The sequence below is a fragment of the Micropterus salmoides genome, unplaced genomic scaffold (genome assembly GCF_014851395.1).
Source record: "Micropterus salmoides isolate LMB-PRFRI ecotype aquatic unplaced genomic scaffold, ASM1485139v1 Ms_hic_scaffold_21, whole genome shotgun sequence".
Classification (NCBI taxonomy): domain Eukaryota; kingdom Metazoa; phylum Chordata; class Actinopteri; order Centrarchiformes; family Centrarchidae; genus Micropterus; species Micropterus salmoides.
In genome coordinates, this window is record NW_024041262.1 from 16134743 (window position 1) to 16162086 (window position 27344).

General features: G+C 40.5%; 1 protein-coding gene across 1 annotated transcript; it reads left to right on the forward strand.

Moving 5' to 3' along the window:
* The first annotated feature begins 888 nt into the window (after nt 1-888).
* Nucleotides 889-25585, forward strand: LOC119915675 (vinculin). The gene is made up of 21 exons (XM_038735336.1): nt 889-1056; nt 12149-12219; nt 14032-14182; nt 15337-15445; nt 16165-16287; nt 16386-16546; nt 18861-18951; nt 19068-19215; nt 19798-19951; nt 20048-20223; nt 20803-20993; nt 22068-22267; nt 23214-23342; nt 23482-23631; nt 23785-23893; nt 23992-24294; nt 24392-24516; nt 24629-24814; nt 24901-25104; nt 25208-25312; nt 25439-25585. Exons 1-21 carry the CDS (start codon nt 889-891, stop codon nt 25583-25585), a joined length of 3201 nt encoding a protein of 1066 aa, XP_038591264.1.
* The last annotated feature ends 1759 nt before the right edge of the window (nt 25586-27344 follow it).

Below are 27344 nucleotides of genomic sequence, written 5' to 3' on the forward strand. Positions count from 1 at the left end.
TGGGCCACTCTTGATAAACCTCTGTGCTGAGTTTGTAAACAATTGTGTGTGGTTGGTGTTATCTATAATAAGTGACACAGGAATTCAGTCTCTTATTTTGGAGCACTGCAAGTGACACCACTGGGCATCCACAGTGCAGTGATGGCTCACTAATGCTTGCACATCCTCCTCATTTTGTTTTTAAATCCATTGCACCCTAATTGAGATACATGTAGCCTACATGTGAAAAATACTTTTTTGTGTGATAAGTAGGCTAGATGACAAAAGTGGCCATAAAAGGACATTTCGTTATCCTCATTTAAGGATATATTTGGAAGAACCAGTTAAAATTTCTTTGAAATAGTCTGTTTTGTCCTGCTTGTTCTCAGAGATGTCTGATGTCAGTGATCTCCCTTCAGTTACTGCTCCAGTTTCTGTGCTGGTAGTGCCAAACCTATGTGCCTGTCTGACTAGTTAATTTATAGCTGCCGGAATCTACTCCTCACAAACAGTGGACGCATATTTCCCTTTTTAGGGCATGAGAATCTATTACGTAATTTAGGGAGAACTCGGATCAAACTGAGGAAGCGGGGAGGTGCTGACACAGAGCGGCACCCGGATCGACCAATCAGGCGCCGGGGAGCTTGCCTTCTCGCTCGCTGATTGGTCAGAGGGCGGAAAACGTGGGTGACGTTTAGGTTGCTCGCGCTCACTCGCTGGCTGGGAGTTTTTCACGTTGAAGCTTTCACGGGAGTAGTTGTAGTCTTCAAACTGGAGGGTGAAACTGTCCTGGAAAAGAAGCTGTCGGGATTGTTTTAGCCTTTTGTAGCTGGAGTTTGGGAGAGCACTACTTTTGGTGGTAGGGTATTTGATTGTTTTTCTCTTCGATAGTGATATAAAGTTGTCACCATGCCGGTTTTCCACACGAAGACGATAGAAAGTATCCTGGAGCCGGTGGCTCAGCAGATATCCCATCTGGTGATAATGCACGAAGAAGGTGAAGTTGACGGGAAAGCTATTCCAGATCTTACGGCGCCAGTGGCTGCCGTGCAGGCGGCTGTTAGCAACCTTGTTCGGGTGAGTAACTTGTCTTTGTGAAATTGTACCTGTGAGTGTGTTTTCCTAAACTCGGCGGGTGTAGGCTAACGTTACCTGTCGGTCTTTGTCCCACACCCTCCGCTCTCGAAATAACTTACGTGAGCGTCTGAACACCACACTTAACCAGTATACAATTGTAGCTAGCTCCATATGATGTGTTTAATAGCAGAGAAGCTGAATGCATGCTATCTAAGTTTCTCAAAGTTGTTTTACTCGGGGCAAAGCCCAGTGACGCCCTTTTCCCCTTGAAAACTTGCCCTGCCTCCCTCCTCTGTAGCTGCCATATCGTGGCGTAGGCACTGCTGCTGGTATGAGCCAGGTATTTGGGCAGGCTACAGTGCATTCCCTTTTCATTTATCCCAACATAATAACCCAGCTGCACGGGTTGTCATTGGACATGGCTGTGAATTAGAATATGAATACACCTCAAACACAATGTTTGATTTTAGGAACCTCTGTTCGCTAAACTGTGAATGGGGGAAGCTCAGTTCACAAACAAGACTTTCAAACACATCCGTTTATACTACACTACTCAATGGGACAGTTGGGGAAATGATTGATCACTGATGTAAAATTATAAATATTGGATGTCAGCTGTCTAAAAAATCCGGTATCTGTGGCTGTCGCAGGACTGTAAAAAGCACTGCTGGCCTTACCTGCCTGCCTACCTGTGCGCACTTTGTGCAGGAGAATGGGTTATGGGGGAGTGGCTTTGGGGGGAGGGGGTGGAATTTTTGTCGGTTGGATGCCTTCAAAGTGAAGCTTTCTCTTGCAAGTTCTCAAGCATTACCTAACTTAATTTGTTAAAGAGGACTAGAAAGGAATATCAAATCTTCACCAGGGCTGCATATTTATGTGTTAAACTGGTAATTTGCATGTGGATCCAGTGTTATGCTGCCTTGTATGACCCAGCAGATTATGACTTGATTACGAAACTCAGCTATTTTCCTTTTCTAAAAACCTTTTTGCTGTGGTCACACATTGATAGCTAATACCTAAATCCGCCTGTAAAGCCAGAAATCCTCACCTGTCCTTTTTTCCATCGTTGGACTCACTAGCATCAAAGAATCCGATTGGTTAAATATTCTGGGGAAGCATCAAAATGAACATAAATTAATCACTTTTAATGGCCTGTATCCTTGAACTGAAAGAGTTTGCCAAGTTTGTTGACACATTTTGAGATAACCTGCCAACTAACAAACAAGCAAACTGAACCAAAAATATAACCTCCTTGGTAGAGCTATAGTAGATATAATTATGACTCACTCTTGATGCACTATGCCAAGTGCTCATACATTATCATATCTCGTTGGTGCCCTTGATGTTTTTCTACCCAAAGAGAGCAATTAAAATGTCTTTGGCGGTATTAATTATGTATTTTGAAAACATTAAATTACGTGCACCAGATGCAGCTGTGGTTTATTTATATTTAGAATCAAAAAATACCGAACCACAATGGTGTTCCTCAGTGCCACATTGTAACTCTCATAGCTACAAGTAGGGAAATGACAATGTTGTTTCTCCATATATTAGCCTGAAACACAAACCACTACACGGAAGGTTTCTTAGAAAGGAAACAAAGAGATATGAGGGGGCTGTCAAGATACTATCGCTTGTAAACAGGAAGGGATAGAGACTAAATTAAGGCAGACTTAGTTTCTGTGTGGTGTTCTCTCTGTCAGCCTGGTTAAGCACAGAGCCTCTGGCAGTTGTTAGTCGATAAATTTGGGCAATTGCTCTGGCGTCTCCCGTCAGCAAAGGAATCCTTCATTTAGAAGGATTGTCTACCATTAGCCCCCAGTTTATTTTACGGTCCATGACCATTTCAAGCTAGTTCACTTCATTCCATGCCTTTGTTTTTCCTCAGCGCCCATTCTCAAACTATAGGTCTGTACCCCATTGTGTTCATTAGTTATATGTCTGCACACACAAGGTTTCCTTCCTCTGAGGGGCATTATAAAGAGGTGTTTAAATGTGTTGTTATGCAGAAAAGGCCCCCTCTGGCAAATCATACTGCAATAATGCCTTGGATTGGAACAGTTTATACTGTTTATAAACAAGTTTGATTACATGTAGCAAAACATTTGACCTGGACCTATGGTAATAATTTCTTACCCAATTATAATTTTGGTTTTGTAATCAGATGTTACTACAGTGGAACAGTGAAGGCATCTGCATATAAAGTTTAACAGGGTTATATGCATGTAATAATCTGTCCTTCAAAGGAATTATGATGAAGGGTGTTTGTGACGCTTAAGAAAATTAGACACCCCACTTCTTATTATAGATACATTCTGCATAAATGTATAAAGTGTGCTCAGGAAAACATAGTTAACGTTCCAATAGTGGTAAAAGTTCCAGACAGATATTTTTAATATTAACAATGAATTTAATGGTGTTGCTAGCAATGATGAACACATAGATGTTTTTAGTCTGTTTTTAGCTTTTTAACCCAAACAAAACAGAACATATAGCAGCTAAAGAGCCAGATATATAAGACCAACCTGGATTCTAAAAGGAAAGTGGATCTTACATTGATGACAAATCGAGAGCATCATTGCGATAATTTAACATGAATGCAACGGCTGCATTTGCTGACACATGAAATGTCCTGCGGCAACCCTTAACTAGCTTGGGGTGAAATGATCCAGCCTCTCTGCACATTCTGAATTGTGATCAGATGTTTCCAACAGTGGCATGAATGAATGGATAGGCCTGTAATTATTTCCAGTTGCTGTAGCAACATTACAACATGGACAGTGTTATGAATTCATTCAAGTTACAGATCTGATGTTGTTTCTTAGGGTTTCAGTCTCACCAGACGCGTGAGTCATACACATATGGTCATACATAGCAAAGCTCAGAAGAGATAATAAATGCACTCTGTGGCTCTTGTCTTTGACTTCCTTCGAACTGATGACAAATGAAGACAGTACTCTCCACAGCCTGTTCACGCTGCTGCCGTTTGACAAGAGATACAGAAGTTTCCGCTGTTGTACCACCAGACTCCTCACTTCATCCTCAGCATTCCACCATGTAAAACAGTTGTATTGTATATGTAGTTGGAACTACAACTTGATCTTGTTATACAACCCTGTGTTGTAAAATTATAAATCTGCCATGTACCTTGTACCTGGAATATTCTCAGGAAACTCTAGTTATTTACTTACTTAACTGTGTAGGTGTTGTGCCCGTGCAAGTTTTATTGTTTACTTAATCTTTTAGCATTTTCAGTTCTTGCACCTGTCATAAGTTACTCCATTTAACAAACTAGTCTGTTAAATGAAGTCTTCAGCATCTAACTGGAGAGTAAATTACTGTCAAGGAAAGGATCGTCCTTGGAAGAGAAAGGGATGAGGCTGTCTAATTACATCTCTCTAGATATCCTCAGGACGGGGCTGTACCAGAGAAAAGCTATTTACCTCACTGTCTGTGTTGCACAGAAAAAACACATGTTGCGCAGACATCCTCCTTCCTGAATTCTGTTCAAAATATCTTAAGCCAGAAGCTTACAGCTAATGAAGCTGGACTTTGGATGACTTGAAAATCTGAGTGATTGGGTTACAAATGATTGTACCTTTCAAAATGACACATTCTGATAGTTGCATCACGTTTCTTTCCATTACCAGACAAAGAAAAGGAAGATGAGCTTTTAGGTTGCTCTTAGATGCTTAAGCCTGTCTGAGGAGATCTGGTGCAACCACTGTGATAAATGTGTATGCCTTTTTAAATTATTAATTTGAAAGGGCTTAATCTTATTATTCCAGATGCATAGAGATAAAAGTGCAGCCCTCGTAAACTGACACAGGATTTTAAGGGTAGAATGACCACAAACCATTGTGAGTCAAATATGTCTGGTCTAACCGAGACCCCTCCCTGGTGCTCAGAATCTTTCACTTCAGTGTTTTCAGATTGAGACAATGAGCCAGACCTCAATTAAAGATGAATGTCAGGAATGTGAAGGATTCCCAGCAAGCAGGAATGCATCTCTACTCAGAGGGGGGTTTAGCTGATTCTTTGAATAAACTCTTTTACTGAAATATTGAGTAAGATTATCAAATAACAAGGCTCCCCTGAGAAAAGCCTGTGTTCACATGATCATGGATGTCAGTTTTATCTTTGTCTGTGATATCTTTGTTTGACCCATAATGCACCTTTAAGTTGGTGGTCCTTTTTACCAATAGGACTTGGCTAAACATAGTCAACGAACTAGTGGATAAATGGTGTATTTGGAGTAGTGTAAGAGATGGCATGTTCAGTTCATGTGTAATTACCAAGCCTTGTGCTTATTGTACAAATGGCTTGTGCAACAGTAACATATAGCAAGAGAAATACATAACTTGGTAGCAGGGCTCACAACCTGATCTGGTGCTTTGGGGAAGATCATTCTAGTTTTGTCTCATATCGGTCAGGTTTAAGTTTCAAGTTGACATGGTGCTGAGAAGTGATTAAATCATAATGAAACCATTACATCTAAAACCTTTTTGGAGTAAAATTATATTTGCTGTCCACATCACAGCTAAATAGACATACAGATGTTTGGATATGAAGAACATATGAAGGATTTACTTTCCTACTGGGTTAAATGCAAGAACAGCAACAGTCCTGTTGTACTTCATTATTTTTATAGCACCGTTTTATAGGTGTAGGATAAAGAAAAAAATGGCAATGATGAAGGGCCCTGGAACGGATGAGTCGTAATTGTTAGTCTTCCTGTTTGCACAGATCACAGGGCCTCACATGACTTGTGGAGATACTCTTATGTGCAGATCACTAAGTGGCTGTGCAGTCAGTCTTTGGGTAAACCATCTCGCTTTGGTTACAAAATACCAGTGTGCCTTATGCAACAATGCCAGTATGGAAGTAGGTCTCAGGGGTTGTATGACTTAATACACAATTACATATAGCATCACACTTGGAAATGTTGTTTGTCTTCAATTTCTTCAATGTTGACAGAAATATAGGTGATAAATAATAAACTATACTATTAGATCAGTATTTGATGAAGTTTTGAACAGTCCTTTAATCCGTTACAGATGGGAAACAAATGTGCTCATTAACTACAGTGCTTAAAAGCAAACCAAGAAAATACTTCCTATTACCTGGAACTCCAGCTTCCTGCAATTTGTCAAAGGAACTCATTTCATGCTACTCACCTTTTTTGATGTAATCTGTAATCTTCGCAACAATACAAGGACCGCAGAGTCTGAAATGTTTGCGTAGTCTCCATTCAAGAGAGATAATCTAATCTTTGCAGAAATGCATTGCTATGTTATGGATTCATACTGAAAATGTAGTCTCTTTTTTTCCCCGTCTGATGGAAATTTGTCAGGATATGAGGACTCCTAGGAGTGTTGAATTCATGAGGAAATGCAGGAAGCCAAGTCAGGAAGACCTGGCAGCTGTCGGCCCCTCTCAGAAACAGGAATGTGAGTCAATGAAGGGAAACCCCTCTCCCTCGCCAATGAGACTTTAATGGCTGCAGACCATGACAAAGGATAAAATATGGTGCTGTCACTTTTCAGTTTTCCAGCTGACCTAGGCCACAAATAAGGAGTGTTAGTCCTACAATGCAGTAAAAAATTTAGATCCTTTAGAAAGTGACAAATAGGCCTAGATTTATGTTCCATTTCATCACCTGATTGGATGTAGTAGTAGTAGTAGTATACTTTATTATACTACTACACTACTATGCATGGGTGTGATGTTGCCTCTTCCTCCCCATCCCTCATGCAATAGAAGTAATCTGTTAACATTTTTCTTTCAGCAATCCTTGTTCTGGTGGAAAATGACAGATCATCTACAACAAGCCTTATATCGACTCACTCTTGTTTTTAGGAGAAGGATTCAATCTGCTGAGTGCCGCTCCCCAGTAACACTGTTCGAGCTGCTAAGCTCCTGTAATATGAGACAGATAGTTGTGATATATTCTCTCTGGCTGGAGGGCCTGTTTTGCTACGGCCAAGCAGGCCATTTGATTTGTGACTTTCATCACCATGCACACCCCACGTGTAGCTACTTCCTGAACCAAATGAATAAACCACGTCACACACCACTTGACAGATGCATGATTAAGGTGTTGACCTTCAGTGCTACCTCTCTGCTGCCCCTCTGAGTCATTATTAGTCAAAAGTCATTTGATATCTCGGAACGCAGCACTTGCTGGTTCTGGGACTATTGATTAAGAGTGGCTAATGGAGTGCTGCGCCATCAATTTGTGCGAGCATGTCTCATCAGATTGCAGTGCAAAGTCACTTAGAGTGGGAAGCAGTGTGTGAGTTGCACTTTCAGGAACTACACCTCTGAGCAGAATAATTCAGGGTTTAATTGTAGGGTTTTGCTAAGGGCAGCGGTGAAAGGGCTTGCCAAAATTTTGCCATCACAGATCTTTGTGGTCACCATGACTAACACAGCATTGTGCTAAAACTACCCAACATGTGAAAGGCAGGCTGTGTCTTGGCAGCCTTGAGGCTTTCAGAGTGGCCTTTCTTCTCCGGGCAGAGCGATGGGCTGCTGTCAACAAAGCAGAGTCTGTTCCAAAGGAGCAGCCACTTTATCAAGCTACTTCACAACTCTTGGAGGGTAAAAGGAGTGTCTGTGTTTCCACTCCAGACGCAAATGGTAAATGAGACTGTCAACCAGTAGCGTGGTATGTGACAGCTTGGAAGAAGATGACACTGAATCAGTGAAAGGAGGTGGAAGTGAACTGCCCTTCCTTAAAGTGGTCTGCTAGAATCTATTCAAGGAACAGGATATTTGTGCTGGGGATTGGCCTGTGGGTCCTCACGTCATCTTTTCCTCTCTCCGCTGTGTTTCCTGTCTTCACTATTAATTACCAAATAAAGGCAAAAATCCAATAAATAATATTTAGGGCTAACGCATCATATTCACCAGACTTAAGAAAACATCTTTTTTTGGTACAGATCCTTGCAAAAACTACACCACAAAGTTTTTCAGTGAAAATGAGAACAAAATGAATTATCATGCCCTCCAATATCGCAAATCATATTGCAATATCAGTCAAAATAATTGCAATTAGATATTTTTTCAAAGTCGTTCAGCCCTAATATTATCCCCAATATTATTCCATAACTGATAAATTGATTGACAGAAAAGTCATTGTAAATTAATTTAAGTTTAAGTCAAAGATACCAAGTTAGCTGGTTCTGGCTTCATTAATATATATTTTTTATTATTATTTTTTATCACTATAAATAGAAACTTTTTCAGTTTGGGTCGTTGGTCAGACAAAACATGCAATTTTAAGATGTCACCTTGGGAATTTGGAACTGCAGATAAACATTCTCACTTTTTTTCACCTTTTAAGATGGTATAAAGTAAACTATTAATCGCTTAAGCAAAAAAACAACCCTGACAGATACATTACTAGTTAAACCCTAATTGTCAAGCTGGGTCACTGTTAATATCATAAGAATGTGGTCCAGAATTTCGACAGAGGCTCAAAATAGCAAAGGAGGCCAGGCATTATGAACTGTAATAAACTTGGGTCATAGTTCTATTTTTGCTTGGATTTGTTTGGATCACTGTTTGGCTGCAGACTGTTGTTGTTGAACTTCAGACAGCAGGAAGAGGCTCTGCATGGACATGGAAGAGGAAGACGGCGACGACCTGTTGAACACAAGAGCCTCAACTTTGCATGGTTTCACATGCTTTGGGGAGAATATGACTCAACACTCATTAAAGGCAGTGTGAGCTCAGCTTGTGACCTCCACATTGTTGGCTTATAGTGTAGTCTGTAGTCTCTCTCCTTTTTGTTCAGTTTAGGTCATGTCTAAACTTGACTTGATCTCATATAAATGTTAGAGTTAAAACAGTTAAAAGTTGAAATTACTCAAGGGTCCTGCATAGAGGATTGCATGCATGCAGGCTGGCTTCGTCAAATTAAGTTCCGCCTCCAGCTCTTGACAAAACTATAATGGGTATTTTCATGGGAAACACTATTTTCTAGCAAAGGTTGCATTTTGTGGATTTCAGTCATTTGTAACTGCAGTTACCGTAATGAGCCCAGTGCACCAGGAAAGACGCTGGTATAGCGTATTTAATAGCATTTAATTTTCTAAAACAAATCCATCGCAGTAACATTTAATATACTGAACTTACAAATTATGCATTTATAAAGCCAAATTCAAGATGAACAGAGACACTTGTGTCACCACATGAAGCAGATGAATGATTTTTTTTTTTTACCTCCTTGCTCCCACTTTCTTCCCCCATAACCTTGGCTGCCACTGGTTGATAAACGTTATCAGTATTTCTTGCTTTTCTCCTTCTATTTTTCACCTCGTTTATCAACCACAATACAGTTATTGGGCTTTCTGAAGGAACCTCAGACACTCAGCTGCCCTGACATTTGCGATATAGCCTACCAGTCCGATGGCTAGAGCCAACTGGACAGTGAGGTCATGCATGTGAGATCTTAGACAATAACTCATTAATATGCACACTCACCAACTGGACCGGAGGTCGAATACCGGAGGTGTACATGTTGTTACGGACAGTTTTGCATGTGAAATACTTACGTTACTGTAGATGCTCCTTAGTCTGTCAAAATGATGGATGATTCAGATTTTTGCGTCAATGGAAAAAAAATTGGTTATACTGGTTATGGTCTTTGTAGTCAACAGTAAAAAAACCAAACAAAAAACATACCGAGGCATTATTATAGAAAAACACATAAAACCAAGCAAATTGATTATTGATGAAGTAGTTTTAGTGCTAAGTAGTTTTGATTTCAATTTACTGCAAATTTCTACGAGGTGTATTTGTGTGGTAAGTGATGTAGCTTTACCTGGGATGAGATAAGACCCGGAAAATGCTCACAAACAGCTTAGAAAATGTTTTCCACACAAAACAAAACTAAAGACAATTGCGAATTGGTTAGAAGTATTTGGGAACACGATTGGCTTGCATATTGTGTTCTGTAAGGTGGCTAGGTTGTAAGGTCTTTGTGTTACTTCCTCCTCCCTCAGATATGTTTACTACTCTGTCAGTGCCCTATATCATTGGTTTGTAGCCCTGCTGCCCTTTAGTTGATTGGGGCAGGACAGCTTTAGTTGTTACTGTTGGCTTATGTTTAGAGCCACTCATTGGTCAAATGTCAGGGGTTGTGACTTTGCTCTGAGATGGACGGCCTTTACTAAGCTCCAGTTTTAGTTTGGCACAACTTTTGGCCTTTATTTATAACCACTCCATTACTCAGTCCCTCTGGCCCGGTGAAAAGAGAGTGAGGAGATGTATGTCTGCTCTGCTACATTACAGCCCCCACGTCAACCACCTGGAATGCCTCTGCTACTGCCTGTAGTTAGACACATCCCAAATCACCAAAATGAAAAGCAGAACCTACTTTTAGGAATAATTTCCAGTAGGGCTGCTTGATTATTTTTTGATTAATCAATTAATTGTTTAACTTTATAAAATGTCTGTTAATAGTGCCAAAACAGTGTCATTAATAATTCCCCAAACCCATTGTAATGGTTTAAATTGCTTATTCTGACCTAATTTTGACATTCAGTCCAATTATATATGACTTAAACTTACTGATTGTTTTATACTAAACTAAACTCACTTGGCAGGTACAAGATTGTGCAGGGAAGTTCAGCATGTTTAAAATATTATATATTGCAAAATCATGTGTGACAGTGAGATAATCACTTGTGTAGTTTATATTTCTAATAATATTAATGTAAAATATAAAATAAATAGTTTAACATTTCCCCACCGGCCAGGGATGCAGCTCCATTTCACCCAGTCAGTATGATCCGTGTCCCATTATGCCCGTGTGTGATCTCTCACCCATGGTGCCTTGACGTGGGTGAGTTTTCTTCCTACAGAGCTGAGGTCATGATGGGGGAGGTGAGTCATTTTGGCATTTGAGGGAGAGGAGGCGTTCAGCTGCTTTACACATTATAACTGTGCTGACGCCTGGCGTCCTTCCAGCAGCTGCCTTGTTTAAAATATGATTCACTGGACAAATAATAGCATAACATCATTCTGGAAAACTGAATGCTTAAAGACAAAACTCCCTTAGGGTGAAGTTGTGGTAACAGAGTTTTGACTCATGCTTACGACATGCTATTTATGTATGTAACATGCACTCAAGTTGCATAAAAGCTTAGAAATTAAATATTTCTGAGCTAGCTCATATGCGCCAACTCATCTGAAACTAAAGCTAAAGTGTTGAATGATACACAATCCTATGTCTAATGAACTAGTCATCAGGGCTGAGCCTAGGGTGAGGGGTGACTTTATCAGTTTCTAAATATGATAGAGTAGCTAATTGACTTGTCATTAATAAAGGAAGAGCGTGTAGCATCTTCCAATAAAAAACAAAACAAACTGTGAGGGTAAAGCTCAGCATTACTTCTTTTGTAATGCCTTCTAATGACGATTTCAGGTTTATAACCCAGTCCTGCAAAATTGTAACTATACAGATAATTTATGACAAGGTTGTTCATGATGTGAAAAGATAACTGATGAGATGGGGGTGCAAGCAACTCCACTGAATCCATTATTTTCTATATTCCTAGCCCACTGAGTGCATTATCGTGTTTATATCATGGCCACTTATCAAAGGTTTTCTAAAGTTTGTTTGTTGTCAAATTAGCCCACGTTTGATTTAGAATCTCAGGAGCAAGTGAGAAGCATTAGTGCTGTGTATGCACTTCCTGCAGTGTAAGCTTAATTTAGAACAGTGGTTAGACTGTTGAAATATCAGAAGCATTTTTGAGTTGTAACTAAAGCTGCCCATCCAACCAGAAACGAACATTTCCTGTGGTGATATTATACAGTAATTCTGTCTTCTGTATTGTCTACTGTATCAGACAGTGCTGTGAGGTATCCAAATAAATAAAACTTTATTAAGAAATATCTGCAAGTTAGACATTATTAAAAGCCTGATTCAACCAAATATAGTTTCACCTGACTGCACATGTCATGTAGCATGGGATTAGATGGACAGATAGATAGATATCTCATGTGTCTTTAGTGATTGTACATTACCTCTTTATTTCCTTAAAATGTTTTGTAAAGTTGACTGATCTGTGTTTTCCAGGTGGGGAAGGAGACTGTACAAACCACAGACGACCAGATCATGAAAAGGGACATGTCACCAGCTTTTATCAAGTAAGCACTGAAGTAAATCTTTGCAAATGTCAATTTAATGCAGTGACAACCCTCTTAAATGTATTTTAGATGAAGTAGTTCTCTTTCTACAGTATGTGGGACCCACTAGCCTCTCTTTGGCTGTCTTTCTCTCTTTATCTGTTGCAGTAATGGCTGGTTGTGCCCAAGCAAAGGTCAGACATGGCATGTTAAGTGCCTCAGAATCATGCCTGGGTGTAACATAAATACTTTTATGTACACGGGGGAGTTCCTTTACCCTAAAGAAGAAGGGCCGCATACTCATACATGTCCTCATATATAAGAGCCACTGGCTGCTGCCGCTACTTTTGGTTCATGTTAAAACATAAAACACACACAAAAATGTTTGCATATCGATGTAGAAAAAGAGAGATGTACATATTTAATCAATATATTTGTTTTCTGGCTCACTCCACATCGGCTAAATCATTAACTTGTGCTCAGCTGCTGTCTGTCCGTATCACAGTCTTTCACCGATCCCTATTACATGAGAGACTACAGTCGGGGGAGGGAGAGGCGGGACCTGGGAGCCCCCCCCCCCCCAAGGTCAGGGATGAAACGCATTGGCAGGCGCAGGTCGTCAAGCTCAACACATTTGGCGCCTCAAAGTCACATCGTCACCCTGTCGTCATCCATCAGTACATGTGCTGGAATGTGTCTCGTTCACTAAATATAGTGTTTGTCGGGGTCCGGTTAATGCATGGCTGTTTCTCGCTAGTGCACGCTGAAGTGACACTGCTGGCTGGCTCTGCAAAGACACACACACACACACCAATGTCAGCCTCGATGTCATGCACATACATTAGCCTTTATACTGCAGGCGAGTTGCTCCTTTAGAAGAATGGAAACTGAGCTCTTCTTGTTTGGCCCCTTTGCAACGCCTAAAAAGTGGAAAATAGCCCCTGTTACTGTGGGTATTCTGTGGGAACTAGGACACGTGTTATTCCTTGGCTTGTTGCCTGTTTCTATGCTCACTATGGCTGTTGGTGATATTATGCAGGTGGCATGTATGAAGCTGAATCAAAAGACTGAGCCTGGAGTTTATGCTGCTCTGGAGTTCACTGAGTGCATCACAACCAGGAGGCAACTAGTAGTCATTTATTGACTACTGACATTCATGAGTCAAGTCAATTTGATTTATATACAGCGGATTGGCACTGGGTACCTCGGAAAACTTCCCTTTTTGGGGATCTATAGAAGATCCTATAGATGTCAATGTGTGTATGAATTAATTATAGAAAGTGATAATTTACTTTATATAGCACGACACCTGCCTTTTGGAGGAGACATTTCCTCAATAGGAACTTCACAATTTCCTTCTGACACTGTAAAAGTACTGAAGAACAAAGTTTGGAGAGCTATAATAATTGGGGTCTTTGTGCACGCTGTGCTGTAGCTTGTTGTGAACAGAATTGGTTTATACACAAGCTGCTAATCACATGCAAACGCATATCTTTTAGTACAGGAAGGAAACTGCTGCTAGGATGAGTAAGATTAGAGTAAGCTATTCACTTCCTAATTCTTAATTTAACCCCATGTATGGAGGTACCGATTTGCTTGAAATGGGATAAAAACCATATAAGAAGATGAAGTCATGCTTCGACAGCAGCACTGTGTGGTATGGCTAGCTGTATACCAAAGCTTCCATCTGTTGTTGCTGTAGACAATTTCCTGTTTCCACGCATAATGTCCATCTGCTTCTTAAGGGCTTCTTATTATCAGCATGACTTGTTTTGAGCATTTTGTTTCTTTTTACTGGCCTTCATCATCAAATCAATCATCTCCTTTCCACAGAGTGGAGAATGCGTGTGCAAAGCTGGTGCAGGCTGCCTCCATGCTGAAAGCCGATCCATACTCTGTTCCTGCTCGGGATTACCTCATCGATGGCTCCCGGGGTATCCTCTCTGGGACATCTGACCTGCTCCTAACCTTTGATGAGGCTGAGGTATTAATTCATTTAATCTTTTCATTCTTTATTTTATTTGAAAAATCTGTTAACCAGCAGAAGTCTGTTTGCTGACCAAGGTCAGAATGCCAATTTTGTTAAAGGATCAGGTGACACTGCTAAATATCATCAGTTTTAGAGGTTTAGTGTGTTTTAGCACACTTTATCCATGTTGTGATTTCCCACATTTTGCAGGATGTGGATTATTGAGACACCTGACGGCAGAGGAATTGATTTCTCTGCCTCTGGTGCTCTGAAATTCTCCCAGTGCATTAATAAAGCATTAGTGCAAAATGATGTGCGCTTACATGTGCTTTTTATTTTTTCATTTTTGTATTTATTTTACCTGGACTGACCTGATGTTTACAGATGTTTCACATGACTGTATATGTCAATATGACATCACTTCTCCTGTGCTTGGCTGGTTATAAACAAAAGTAAAAGCAGGAAACAGAATGTGTGATAAGCTGGTGACTACAATGCAACCGGATACAACCAGATACAAAATGCAAAGCCAGGAGTTACAATAACTTGATGACATGACATGAAGTCAACCTCCCAGGGAAGCCGAGCTGGAAGGGCTTCAATGTCTTTTTAATGGACACAATGGAGCATGGCACAGGCCTACTGTCACTGGCTTTTTTGATGTAAGGATCCACTCCTGCTTCCCCCTTGGCAACTGTAATGCTTATAAAGACAGAGAGGGAGACAAATATACTATACAAACACTTCCTAAATCTTGAACCAGGCAGGAGTATCATCTATCAGGTCCAGCTTTCTTTTCCTCTCAGGGATGGAGAGTAAAATATAAAAAGTTGCAGATCAGCTTTCTGGGAGCAGACATCAGGCGTCCCAGCGGTGTCTGCTGCAGTCAGCAGGACTCAGCAGGAGTCATCAGTCAGCCGTGCCATCATGTTTTCCAGGACAGCTCAGGGATCACTTTGTATAGTAGCAGTCCACATAAAACTGGAGGGAAGGGAGGGGGGGACAAAGGCTGGAATGTCAGTAGGAAGCATTGTCAGAGTGCAATCAGAAAGAATGTGAATGAAAAGGGGGGTGGGGGGTGTTTGCATAATCACTTGTCTCTGGAAATGTGAATAATGAACATTGTTTTTCAATTTGCTTTTGTTGTTTTTATCATGTCAATATCATAGGTCCGTAAAATTATCCGGGTGTGCAAAGGCATCCTGGAGTACCTGACAGTTGCAGAGGTCGTGGAGTCTATGGAGGACTTGATAACGTACACAAAGAACTTGGGACCAGGTCAGTCTGCTGATACAGCAGTGACAGGATTACTTTGCTGAAGTCTTAACTTGACAGTGTCTCAGAGATTTGCTTTCTTTGTTGACAGATTTAGGGTGTTTTTGCTGAAGTTGAACATATTACTTTTGCTATGTTAGCATTCATATGTGTTTGTTGCAGTGGTGAAGATAGAACTCAAATTCTGTACTTTGAGTAAAAGAAGTAATTCTTAAAGGAAAAAATAATCCCATTACAAATAAACCCAATATTCAAAGTTTTACTTAACTTGACACATTTGGGAAGTTGCATACATCAAATGTAAAGTAATGTGAAGTATCAAAATTAAAATCTATCATTCTAAAGAACTGTCCCACATTGTTGGGAAACATGGGCATTAATAATCCCTCTAATCCCCAATTTCAAGGGTTTATAAATTTTCATAGTAGTTGAAAGATTATATGCTCCTCCACATGATGATTAAATTATTTTAAGCTCTTTAGAATGTGTCCATAATTATCATCAGGCTAAAAATCTGTTTTTCAGCTTCTGAAAAGTTTATATTCTGGGAATACTAGTTTTACTTTACTAAAGCCATTGCATTTCACGAACCTTTCTCATGCTCAAAGTAAAGAGTAAAGAAGTACAGCATTTCCCTCTGAAATGTCTTAAGTGGAAATGCGCGGGACCATTACTGTATGTTATTTGACTAAATTCCTTTCCACCTCTGGTTTGTTGTCCAGGGATGACAAAGATGGCAAAGATGATAGATGAGCGACAGCAGGAGTTGACACACCAGGAACACCGTGTGATGTTGGTGAACTCCATGAATACAGTCAAAGAGTTGCTGCCTATCCTCATCTCAGGTAAGACATTTTTTTCTTTTTTTCTTTTCTTACGTAAATACTCTAGTCACCAAGATTTATTTTCGGTCAGTATTTCTAAGTTCTGTTTTGTATTTCAGGTATCAAAATCTTTGTGACAACCAAGACATCTGGCAGCCAGGGTGTGGAGGAGGCCTTGAAGAACCGTAACTTCACTTTTGAGAAGATGAGTGCTGAGATAAACGAGATCATCAGGGTGCTGCAGCTTACGTCCTGGGACGAGGATGCCTGGGCCAACAAGGTACGTACAATCAATTATATTCTTTTACCTCAGTTTGTCTATGGCAAGTCACATGCACACACTGTTATAATAAATATACACGAGAAACAAGAGACTGCTTTGCTCTTTGAGTGTTTAAACTTTTTGTGCACTTAGTGAATCATAGCTGGAAGCTGTATGTCCAAATCTACCCACTGTGTTCTTGCACACTCCCAGAATGCTTTTGGCAGGAGGCTGCAAGCTGGAGAGATTATGAAGTGATGTTATTCTAATTTTTTATTTTTTTTTACTTTCTTAACAAGGCATGCACTTTGTTTGATCAGAATGACCTTATTGCAAGGTTGACAGGTGTGAAAAATGCTTTTGCTATATTTTATTCTTACATTCAGTAAGTGATTCAAGTAAGAATGCTGTAATGTTCTGTCTTTACGTAGCTGGTTAATCTTTTGGGTTTGTTTAGGATTTTCTGCTCTGCACGTTCTGCTTCTTTCCTATACCGTCACTCTCCAAATGGCTCTCTCCTGTGCCACTTTTTTTCTTTTTGTTGCTCACAGTTGGTGTGTCCAGTTCAACATTTGTATTTATGTCGTTCTTCCTTTCTTTTTACCGTTTCTTTCTCCCCTCACCCCCTGTAGAAGGTAAGCCCTTACCTCTCTCGCCCCTTGGTTGTGCAGCAGCATGTCTGACAGATGTGTGTGCTGTCTGTTTTGTGGTGCCATTGTGTGCTTATTGGTAGTGAGCCAGTTGTGAGGTTAGACTGTTGACTATCTATTAATAGAGCAAATTAGCAGTTTGAATATTTTTGTACTGCTAAAAAAATGGTGTTTATTGAACAAGTGTTCAGCAGTTTTGAATTGCTGAAATGTTGATCCATGCAGTATTTTTTTTCCCTCTTTGGATTTGTTTTGCTTCATAACATGACATTGTATCAACATCTGTGTGTCCTCCTCCTATGTCATTAAAACCTCACTATGTGCATGTCCTCAACCTGACTTATGCAGTATTGATTTGGATGTCATGAATGAAATTTCTCTCAGCATTCATAATTTTTTACTACGATTTTCTCTGTATTTGCATTTTACAGCCATAGGAGGAGATAACATAGAAACTGAGATGGATTTTGTTGTATGAATGGCTAATTTATAGTTTTAATCCAACATACTGTATATGGCCTAGTGTGCTCACAAATCTTATCTCCATGAACACTAACCGTGCCTTGTTGTTTTTTTTGAGGAATACCTTTCTGTGTTTGATTATAGGCTGGAGTGAATGCGTGTTTGCATTTCATCTGAGTGCAAAGATCTCATATCTGTCTCTCACTTTACTTCACTCACATTCACAGGTGGTTACTGACAGAACACCAGCTGTACAAGTTTGAACAGTAAACTAATACACCTACGCAGCTCTGGTGACATCACTTCACACCTTTGTACTTCCTGTTTTTTTTCTCTCCCTTGTTCAGCTCTGCTTCCACACTCCTATTCATCCAAACATGTTTATTATTCTCTTTTAACAAAGGGAGTATTGTGAGGGCTCAGACATATTTTTTGATGAATATTTTTAAAACAAACAGTGGAGTTTTGTTGTTATTCAGCTTAATTTGCTCTGAATCTCTTGCTGAACTCTGAAGATTCAAGCTGCATTATGAAGAATAGTACCTTGTGTTCTGTGAAATGCTGTTATTGTACCGTGAAAGAATAAGCTCATTTAACCACTCATTCATCCACTCTGGTGTTCTGCTTTGCTCCATGTCCTACAGGACTCTGTTTTGTTTTGACTTCGACAATGAGTGGACTCATTGTCGAGTCGGCTGCTGTTGGACAGATTGTTGTATTTCCATCCACTCTGATTGAAATACAACATCGTTTGGCTTTTATAACATGACACGCTCATTATTGACGAATGATGGGAATGGCATGCGCTACATGGTTGTGCCTGACAGATGTTAGCGATGCCGCACACGGACATTGCTGGTTCTTTTAGTGGAGTAACTAAACAGGGGGGTTTGATCACAACAGTGACGAGAACCTGGAGCTTTTCTTTACCATGAAACTTAGAAAAAACTGAATGAGGAAAAATACATTCCAAGCTCAGTTTCATTGAGTTATGACCTTATTTCTAAATAGGACTATAATTATATGGCGACACATGTTAACCTCATTGGCACATAATATACTATTTACAGGAATATTGAATATCGACTGAAATTAAAAAAATATCCCATTCTAATAATCATGTTATGATATAAGGCGTTGAATCACTTCTTATTTAGTTTTCTTTTGTCGTGTTGATTCCCTTGAAGTTATTAATTTATCTTTGTCTTTCAAACCCAAAGGACACAGAGGCCATGAAGAGGGCTCTGGGGCTCATCGACTCAAAGATGGGTCAGGCTAAGAACTGGCTGAGGGATCCAAACGCTCAACCAGGTAATAAACATCCACGCCCTCTACCTTTTGAAACTATTCCTTGTGCTGCTAATCACGTCCTCAGGCTGATAAGCTAGTTGTATCAAGTATTGATGTGTTTGACTTTGCCTGTTTAGGGGACGCAGGTGAGCAGGCCATCCGGCAGATCCTTGATGAAGCTGGGAAAGTTGGTGAACTGTGTGCTGGGAAGGAGCGCAGAGATATCCTCGGCACAGCAAAGACCCTGGGCCAGATGACTGACCAGGTGTCTGAGATGAGGGCCAGGTACACTTTACGATAAAAACATTGCATTGTGTGTCTGTGTCACAACTAGGACTAAATGATCCCCCTCATACTGCACGCCGCCCATGTCTCTTTCAGTAGATAGTCTCATGTTCTGTTACTATGTTTTCTAGATTCCGTAATCAAATTTTCAGAATTATTGATTGATTATTGATAAATGCTTATTTTTATACAGCAGTTCATTTCCCATCCTTAAAAGGGTAGGACTTGTAATGCAGTAAGCACATTAGAGGGGATTATAGCGTGTAAGAGTAGAAGTGATATGCTTCTGATATGAAATCTGATTGTCGCCAGAGACCCTGAGTCACGCTTGCTATAAAAGCAGCTGTCTGGTATTAATCCATTACCTACTTAACCCCTGGTTGAGTTACTCCTTTGAAAACTGAGAGACCTCTGAGCCTTGTCTGGAAATGGAGGCATTAAGATAGGAAATAATATTAAACAGGAGGATCATAAAACTTAAGCTTTTGAGTAAACAAACAAAGACATGTGCATGTGTGGCCTTCTAAAGGCTTGGCAATGCTGCAGTTTATGGTATCCATGTGTTTTTCTTTTCCATCCCAGAGGTCAGGGCGCGTCCCCAGCAGCTATGCAGAAAGCACAGCAGGTTTCCCAGGGGCTCGATGTGCTAACTGGCAAGGTGGGAAATGCTGCTCGCAAGCTGGAGGCCATGACTAACTCCAAACAGGCCATAGCCAAAAGGATTGATGCTGCACAGGTGAGCCATTAACCGTGTTTACCTTTCAAAACAAACCAAATCAAACCTCTAAATGCAAATATGTGAGGGTGTTTTGTGTGTTTCCTGCTCTGGCAGAACTGGCTGGCGGACCCTAATGGCGGCCCAGAGGGAGAAGAGAACATCAAGGTCCTGCTTACTGAGGCCAAAAAGATTGCAGACATGTGTGAGGACCCCAAAGAAAGAGACGACATCTTGCGCTCTATTGGAGAGATCGCTGCCATGACTGCAAAGTTGTCTGATCTCAGAAGACAGTAAGTTACTGACTGCTGGAAATATAGCATCATTTTTACTGGGGGTTTTTTCTGAGCCTGACTTTGATGACCCCTTCTTCCTAACCCCACTGGTCTGCTTTTACTCTTTTTGCAAATGCTTTAATTGAATACTTTAATCAATTTAATGCTTTTGTCATCAAAGCACACCTGTTTACCCACTGTTGTTGGGAGTTAATAGTGTTTGTTTTTATATGCGAAGGAAAATTTGAGAAATCAGCAATTCAGTAAGGGTCAACTTGGCCTTAAAAGTTTAGACCAGTGAGGTATTTTATCTTTTCCATTTTCCCTTTTGTATTACAATTCAATTGGAACCGTTCTTACTCCACCTTGTACAAGTAGACTGAAGTACCTGTTTTTCGGTCTGCACCAGAAATTGTAAAAACCTTTTTAAGTCAACTACTCCCAGATTTGAACTAAATTGGCAGTGTGAAAGTGCTCTTAGTCAAACGGATTAATAGTTATTTGCTCTCTAACTGTAGCTGGCCAGACGTCATTTCAACCATGCCTTTAAGATAAAACACCACCTCAGACCTTTTTGCTGTTTTTAATTCCTTATAGGGGTAAAGGTGACACTCCTGAGGCCAGAAGTTTGGCTAAACAGATCGCCACAGCTCTGCAGAACCTGCAGTCCAAGACCAACAAAGCTGTGGCTAACAGCAGGCCTGCAAAGGCAGCTGTTCACTTGGAAGGGAAGATTGAGCAGGCGCAGCGCTGGATTGACAATCCCACCATGGATGACAGCGGTGTGGGTGAGTCTGGCTCCCATCTTCTCCGACTTCCTCGATTGTCTATCTTTTGCTCACATTCCTTCCACTGCTCCTGTGGCTAAATTGCAGACCACTTTGTGTTCATGTCGCTCTACACTGTACTCGTCGTTCCAAAACGCTCTCTCTCAACACTGTTTTTTCCTCTCAAACCTGGACATCGTCTTACATGTTTACAATAGAGCTGCAGGCTGGCTGCTCTTAAGGAGGATTGGTTCACACACAGTATGATGCAAGCAATGCTTACAGCAAAGAAACCGCATGAAATAATACAGGAGAAAGCCATGGGGTTCTTTCCCCTCTAGTGTTGATACAAGCACCCAGTGAAATACCAGAATTACCCAACATTTATTGGTCTGCTTTTTGCATGAGGAAGTTAAACGCTAGCATTAACAAGCACACTTGACAGTTAACTAGGGCTGAACAAATGAACAATTTTCAGTTAAGTATTTGATTTAAAACATTTATCAAGCAAAAATCTTTGGGGTGGTGATGGCGCAATGGATAAGATGCCTGCCTTTGGTGTGAGAGACCCGGGTTCAGTCCCCCACTGTGAACCATCCACCATTGTGTCCCTGAGCAAGACACTTAACCCCTCGTTGCTCCAGAGGCGTGCGACCTCTGACAAATAGCAGTTGTAAGTCGCTTTGGATAAAAGCGTCAGCTAAATGAATAAATGTAAATGTAAAAATGGCAAACATTCTCTGGTTCCATCTTATCAAATGTGAGGATTAGCTTTTTTCCTCTATTATGTCATTATAAATTGCAAATTTTTTTGAGTTTTGGCCATACGCAACGATTTTCTATTCTACACAAAATCATCTTAACAGTGATATGGCAGAATACAAATTTGATAACACAGTTTTAAAGTGATATTTATGACCAAATTTCACAAAAAAAAAAATAATCCAGAAATAATCAATGCTTTGTCACTTTAGTACAGAAGTTTGTTAGTGTTGATGCACCCTCAGGCAATAATGTTAATCAGCCGTCAACTTGCAAAATGCTGATTTTTGTGAATCTTCATGTGTGTATATGTTTGTATGTCTGTGTGTTTAGGCCAGGCAGCCATCCGTGGGCTGGTGGCAGAGGGCCACAGGCTGGCTAATGCTCTGCCAGGCCCGTACAGGCAGGAGATGCTGGGTAAGTGTGACCAGGTGGAGCAGCTCATGGCCCAGCTGGCTGACCTGGCTGCCCGCGGTGAAGGGGACTCCCCTCAAGCACGTGCTGTGGCTCAGCAGCTCCAAGAGGCTTTGAAAGTAAGACGGCTCACACTTAACAGTCATTCCCATTTAGACCTGTAACTTTACTGCTATAGATCAGGATTCATACACGGAGATGGAGAAACAACCCCCTCTGCTGGTTGATCAGTGGTGGAAGAAATGCAAAAAAACTATTATACAAAGTAGTATGACCACAATGGAAAAATACTCCACTGCAAGACCTTCTGTCAAAATTAAGTAAAAGTTAACAAGTATTAGTGGTACGATGTCAAAAGTACAGTACTCGGTGAACAAACCGTAACACATTCAAATTACAATAATGAAATGTAATTGTTCACTGATGAACATTACCGAAATTTAAGAAAATGAAATAAAAATCTAAGAAATGATGATCAGATCTACTATTTAGGGGTTTTCCTGCTTTCAGATTAATTGAAAGATTATATTCTATTGGCTGAGACACTTCCCTAAAACTCTTAAAATAATGTAATTTTTTTTTCATGATTGCCTTAAACTCTGCATTTTGTAGAAGCCAAATTTTAGGTTTATGTTGTCCAAAATTCATGTAAGATCTATATCTGCAAGATAGGTATCAACAACAGTCGAAAGTACAGTCCATGGTGAAGAATGTTACCGATCAGCGATGAATTATTGAGACAAATCCTAACACCTTCAAAGTACAATAATGAAATGTAATTGTTCAATTAAGAACATTGCCCTGATTTAAAAAAAATTACATTATAAAAAACGGTGAAATAATGAAAATCTCATATCTACAATTTAGGGGGTTTCCTGCTTTTCAGATGAGATGAAAGATTACATGCTGCTGTTAGTTGCTGATAAATCTATTAATTAATCAAAATAATTGTCATTACAGTAATTTTATAATAGTCATTAAGTTGCAGCCCTAATCATATTCTAATATGTATATATCAGAGGGTATTGTCAGACTGGTTGTAACACCTGTCTGTCTTCCTCTCAGGACCTGAAAGGGAAAATGCAAGAGGCGATGACTCAGGAGGTGTCCGACATCTTCAGTGACACCACCACCCCCATCAAGTTACTGGCGGTGGCTGCTACCGCCCCTCTGGACGCCCCAAACAGAGATGAGGTCAGTGGCACAGTCACCCTGCTCCTCACTGTGATCTCATTGCAATGAGCCTCCTTCAGTGGTCTTATATTTATTGGCAACGTGGTTGTATTATTTCCAGCAACGCTTCTGGATAATTGTTTTATTTGATCATGTGTAGGTCTTTGACGAAAGGGCTGCCAACTTTGAGAACCACGCCAATAAGCTTGGCACCACAGCAGAGAAGGCTGCTGCTGTCGGCACTGCCAACAAGAGCACAGTGGAGGGAATCCAGGCTGCCGTTAAGTCAACAAGAGACTTAACACCACAAGTATGTCACGGTTTAGTGTTTATATCTGTTTACATTTGTGTGTGCCCTCCACTGTGCATCACAAGTCACAGAGCTTAAGTGTTTCTTGCTTCTTGAGCCAAGTCTTTAGTAGTTGTTATTTGACTGACAATTAATGGCTCTGATTGCTTTTAGGTGGTATCTGCTGCTCGTATTCTGCTGAGAAACCCTGGCAACCAAGCTGCGTATGAACATTTTGAAACCATGAAGAATCAGTGGATTGACAATGTCGAGAAAATGACAGGTGAGGTGCCATGAAGATGCTGTAAATTCCCTGAAAGGTGATTCCCATTTCATATCTCCTGCTGTAATTTGCTATATTAATATGTTATGGATGTGTAGGTTTGGTGGATGAGGCCATCGATACCAAATCTCTACTGGATGCCTCAGAGGAGGCCATCAAGAAGGATCTGGATAAGTGCCGTGTGGCCATGGCCAACCACCAGCCTCAGATGCTGGTCGCCGGTGCCACCAGCATCGCCCGCAGAGCCAACCGGATCCTCCTGGTGGCGAAGCGAGAGGTGGAGAACTCCGAGGATCCTAAATTCAGGGAGATGGTGAAGGCTGCATCTGATGAACTGAGCCAGACAATTTCTCCTATGGTGATGAATGCTAAGGCAGTGGCTGGAAATATCCAGGATCCAAGTAGGTTGATGTTGCTAATAGATTTAAGGATTATGTGTGTGTTTAACCTTCTAATTCTGATGTTTGTTGATAAACATGTTTGTTTTGTGATTACCAGGTCTTCAGAAGGGCTTTCTGGACTCAGGTTATAAGATTCTAGGTGCTGTGGCAAAGGTCAGGGAGACCTTCCAGCCCCAGGAGCCAGACTTTCCACCACCACCTCCTGAACTGGAACAGCTTAACGTAAGTCCTCAAATGAGCACAACTTTGAATTTGGCAAATCATCTGAAGCTGCTTGGTTTTGTGTCTAGTGTATTTACTGCCAAACCATAATTGCTTGAACTTGTCCTTGTAGCTTAACGATGAGGCAGCACCACCCAAACCTCCTCTTCCTGAGGGTGAGGTTCCTCCCCCCAGGCCTCCTCCCCCAGAGGAGAAAGATGAGGAGTTCCCAGAGCAGAAGGCTGGTGACATGGTTAACGAGCCCATGATGGTGGCTGCCAGGCAGCTCCACGATGAAGCCCGCAAATGGTCCAGCAAAGTAAGTGAATGCTGTACACACATCAAGGGACTTTCACTTTGAAACCTCATGCTTTCAGATTGATTATGTTCCGTTGTACTTCATAGGGAAATGACATCATTGGTGCTGCCAAACGAATGGCCTTGCTCATGGCTGAGATGTCACGTCTGGTGCGTGGAGGCAGCGGAAACAAGCGCGCCCTCATCCAGTGCGCCAAGGACATTGCTAAGGCTTCTGATGAAGTCACACGGCTGGCCAAGGAAGTGGCCAAGCAGTGTACTGACAAGCGTATCAGGACCAACCTGCTCCAGGTCTGTCTTTGTCTTTATCAGAAGGTTTTGCAGTGGAAAGACTACACTTTATTGTTTTGGTATAAATGTTTTGACCTCACCTGACTTTCTGGCTTTATTTCAGGTGTGCGAGCGCATTCCCACCATCAGCACTCAGCTCAAAATCCTGTCCACAGTCAAGGCCACCATGTTGGGTCGTACCAACATCAGTGAAGAGGAGTCTGAGCAGGTGAGCCTTTTGAATCTTTTTTATGAGTGTCAGATCACAAGATTCCCATTATTTTAATTAGGCTTTGAAAAAGTACTGTTCCTGTCTCCCTCATCACTGTATCTCTTTTAATGTCTTCTCCGGCAGGCTACTGAGATGTTGGTCCACAATGCTCAGAACCTGATGCAGTCTGTGAAGGAGACTGTCAGGGAGGCCGAGGCAGCTTCCATTAAGATCCGAACAGATGCAGGTTTCACCCTCCACTGGGTCAGAAAGACCCCCTGGTACCAGTAAAAGAAGGGCCACTGTTCCTCTGCTTCATGCTGGTTATATCCAGCTGTCCAGGAGGACATTGAATGGACAGATATACACTTCTACTATACACTATCAGAGTTATATCAGTGCCCCTCGCCCTAATATGGGCAATGTTTCTCTATTAGTCCCATGTCCTGTCTGTAACAGATGCTGTTCTGGTAGAATGTAAACAATGGGACTATAAGTGCGAGTTATGAGTTAGATTCTTACTGGGAGTGTCTTTTATTTCTAAAGTGTGTAATAAAAAGAACTGCTTTAAAGCTTATTTGACAAATCCCAGGAAAAAAATAAAAAATATATGTTTTGATTAGAGGTTTGATTTCATATAATGCAAGGAATTTTTTGGCCTTTTCTAGACACCAACATTAAGTTAAATTAAGTTTAAATAACTAGATTTTCTCGAGATATTTTTATATCTTTTATACTGATTTCTTATAGCACGCATTCACCTTCGCTAGAATAAGCACGTGAACGTGAAGAATTGTTACAAGTACAGTATAGGCCTACGTTGAGCACACGCAAAATATATTCTGTGGTATTATGCCTGTTTACACTATTCTATATTATCACAAGTGAAAGAGAAACACTGTTCATTATTTTACATTTTGTAATGTAATTACAGCAATTTTCTTAAGAGTTCTGCCAAAGACATTCTGCCATGATCTTTGAAAGTATAGTTGCCTTTCTTTGGTCAGCAATATGTTTTGAATTTTAAGGAGTAGTTTTTTTAAGACATTAATCAACATTAAAAAAGTAACAAATTTCTACCAACAGCAGGTAAAGATGAGAACTGTTTGTAAGCTTACGTCTGACTTATTGAACTAATTCTAGATGTTTTTGTTTCACATGTTGCATTGAGATTACATGTAAGAAACAGGCTTGAGCTTCACTATGAGGCCTAATAGCCAAAAAAATGATCACTCTGATTTTCACAGCAAGCTAACAAAGCTTAGTCTTCCATAAAAGAGGCGTGTCTTGACTGCTGTTTTTTTTTTTTTTTTCTAAACACTGCACACAGTTGTATGCCTCATGTTGCCTTGTTGTGCACAATAATTTTTGTGTGATGGATGAATTGCACACTTCTGCTAGGTAGTCAAGGGAATGACCAGAGTTTAGCGATGAAGCACGGTGTCATCTGCAGCTGGTGAAATCTTCATTTTATGTTATCACATTTGTCTCAACATGTCTTGATACACTAAAAATAACTGACCACTTTCTGTGGGAACTGTAGTTGATATTTTTAAATGTCTGAAGGTGTGAATGTCTTTAAGTATCTAATACCAACTGATAATTGATACAGTTTTCATTTATAGATGTTTTGTATCATTTGTACAAGGTATGATGGTGTTGATTTGTTCAAAACACTTGTTGTAGATGATTCTTCTATAAAGTTACATTCGCTTCATGACTTACTGCAAGTCAAATTATGCTCTATGCAAACCCTGAGAAAGTTTGTCTGAAAATATATCAAAATTATGCAACTTGGTTGGGTTCAAATGGGCCTGAACAACATTTTGCTGAGGCATCGTTGACAATTTTGTAATAAAGCATTTTATAGCACTTTGACGTGTGTTTGCGCTATAATTTCTGTTCCCATATGCCTAGCAGTGTTTGTATTGTAAGGAAGTTGAAGCTCTTGTTAGGACTTGATTACTTATTTTCTATATCGGGAAAATTTAGCCAAAGATTCTCCCGTTATTTCTTTAAAAACGTGTTCCTGTGATTCAGCAGTTATGTG

What these genes read in the sequence shown, in the direction of transcription:
- LOC119915675 (XM_038735336.1), top strand. Translation starts at nt 889, where the DNA reads ATGCCGGTTTTCCACACGAAGACGATAGAAAGTATCCTGGAGCCGGTG. An exon ending in TAACCTTTGATGAGGCTGAG is followed by an intron (nt 14,183 to 15,336) that starts GTATTAATTCAT and finishes TCAATATCATAG; the next exon opens with GTCCGTAAAATTATCCGGGT. An exon ending in CATGGATGACAGCGGTGTGG is followed by an intron (nt 20,994 to 22,067) that starts GTGAGTCTGGCT and finishes CTGTGTGTTTAG; the next exon opens with GCCAGGCAGCCATCCGTGGG.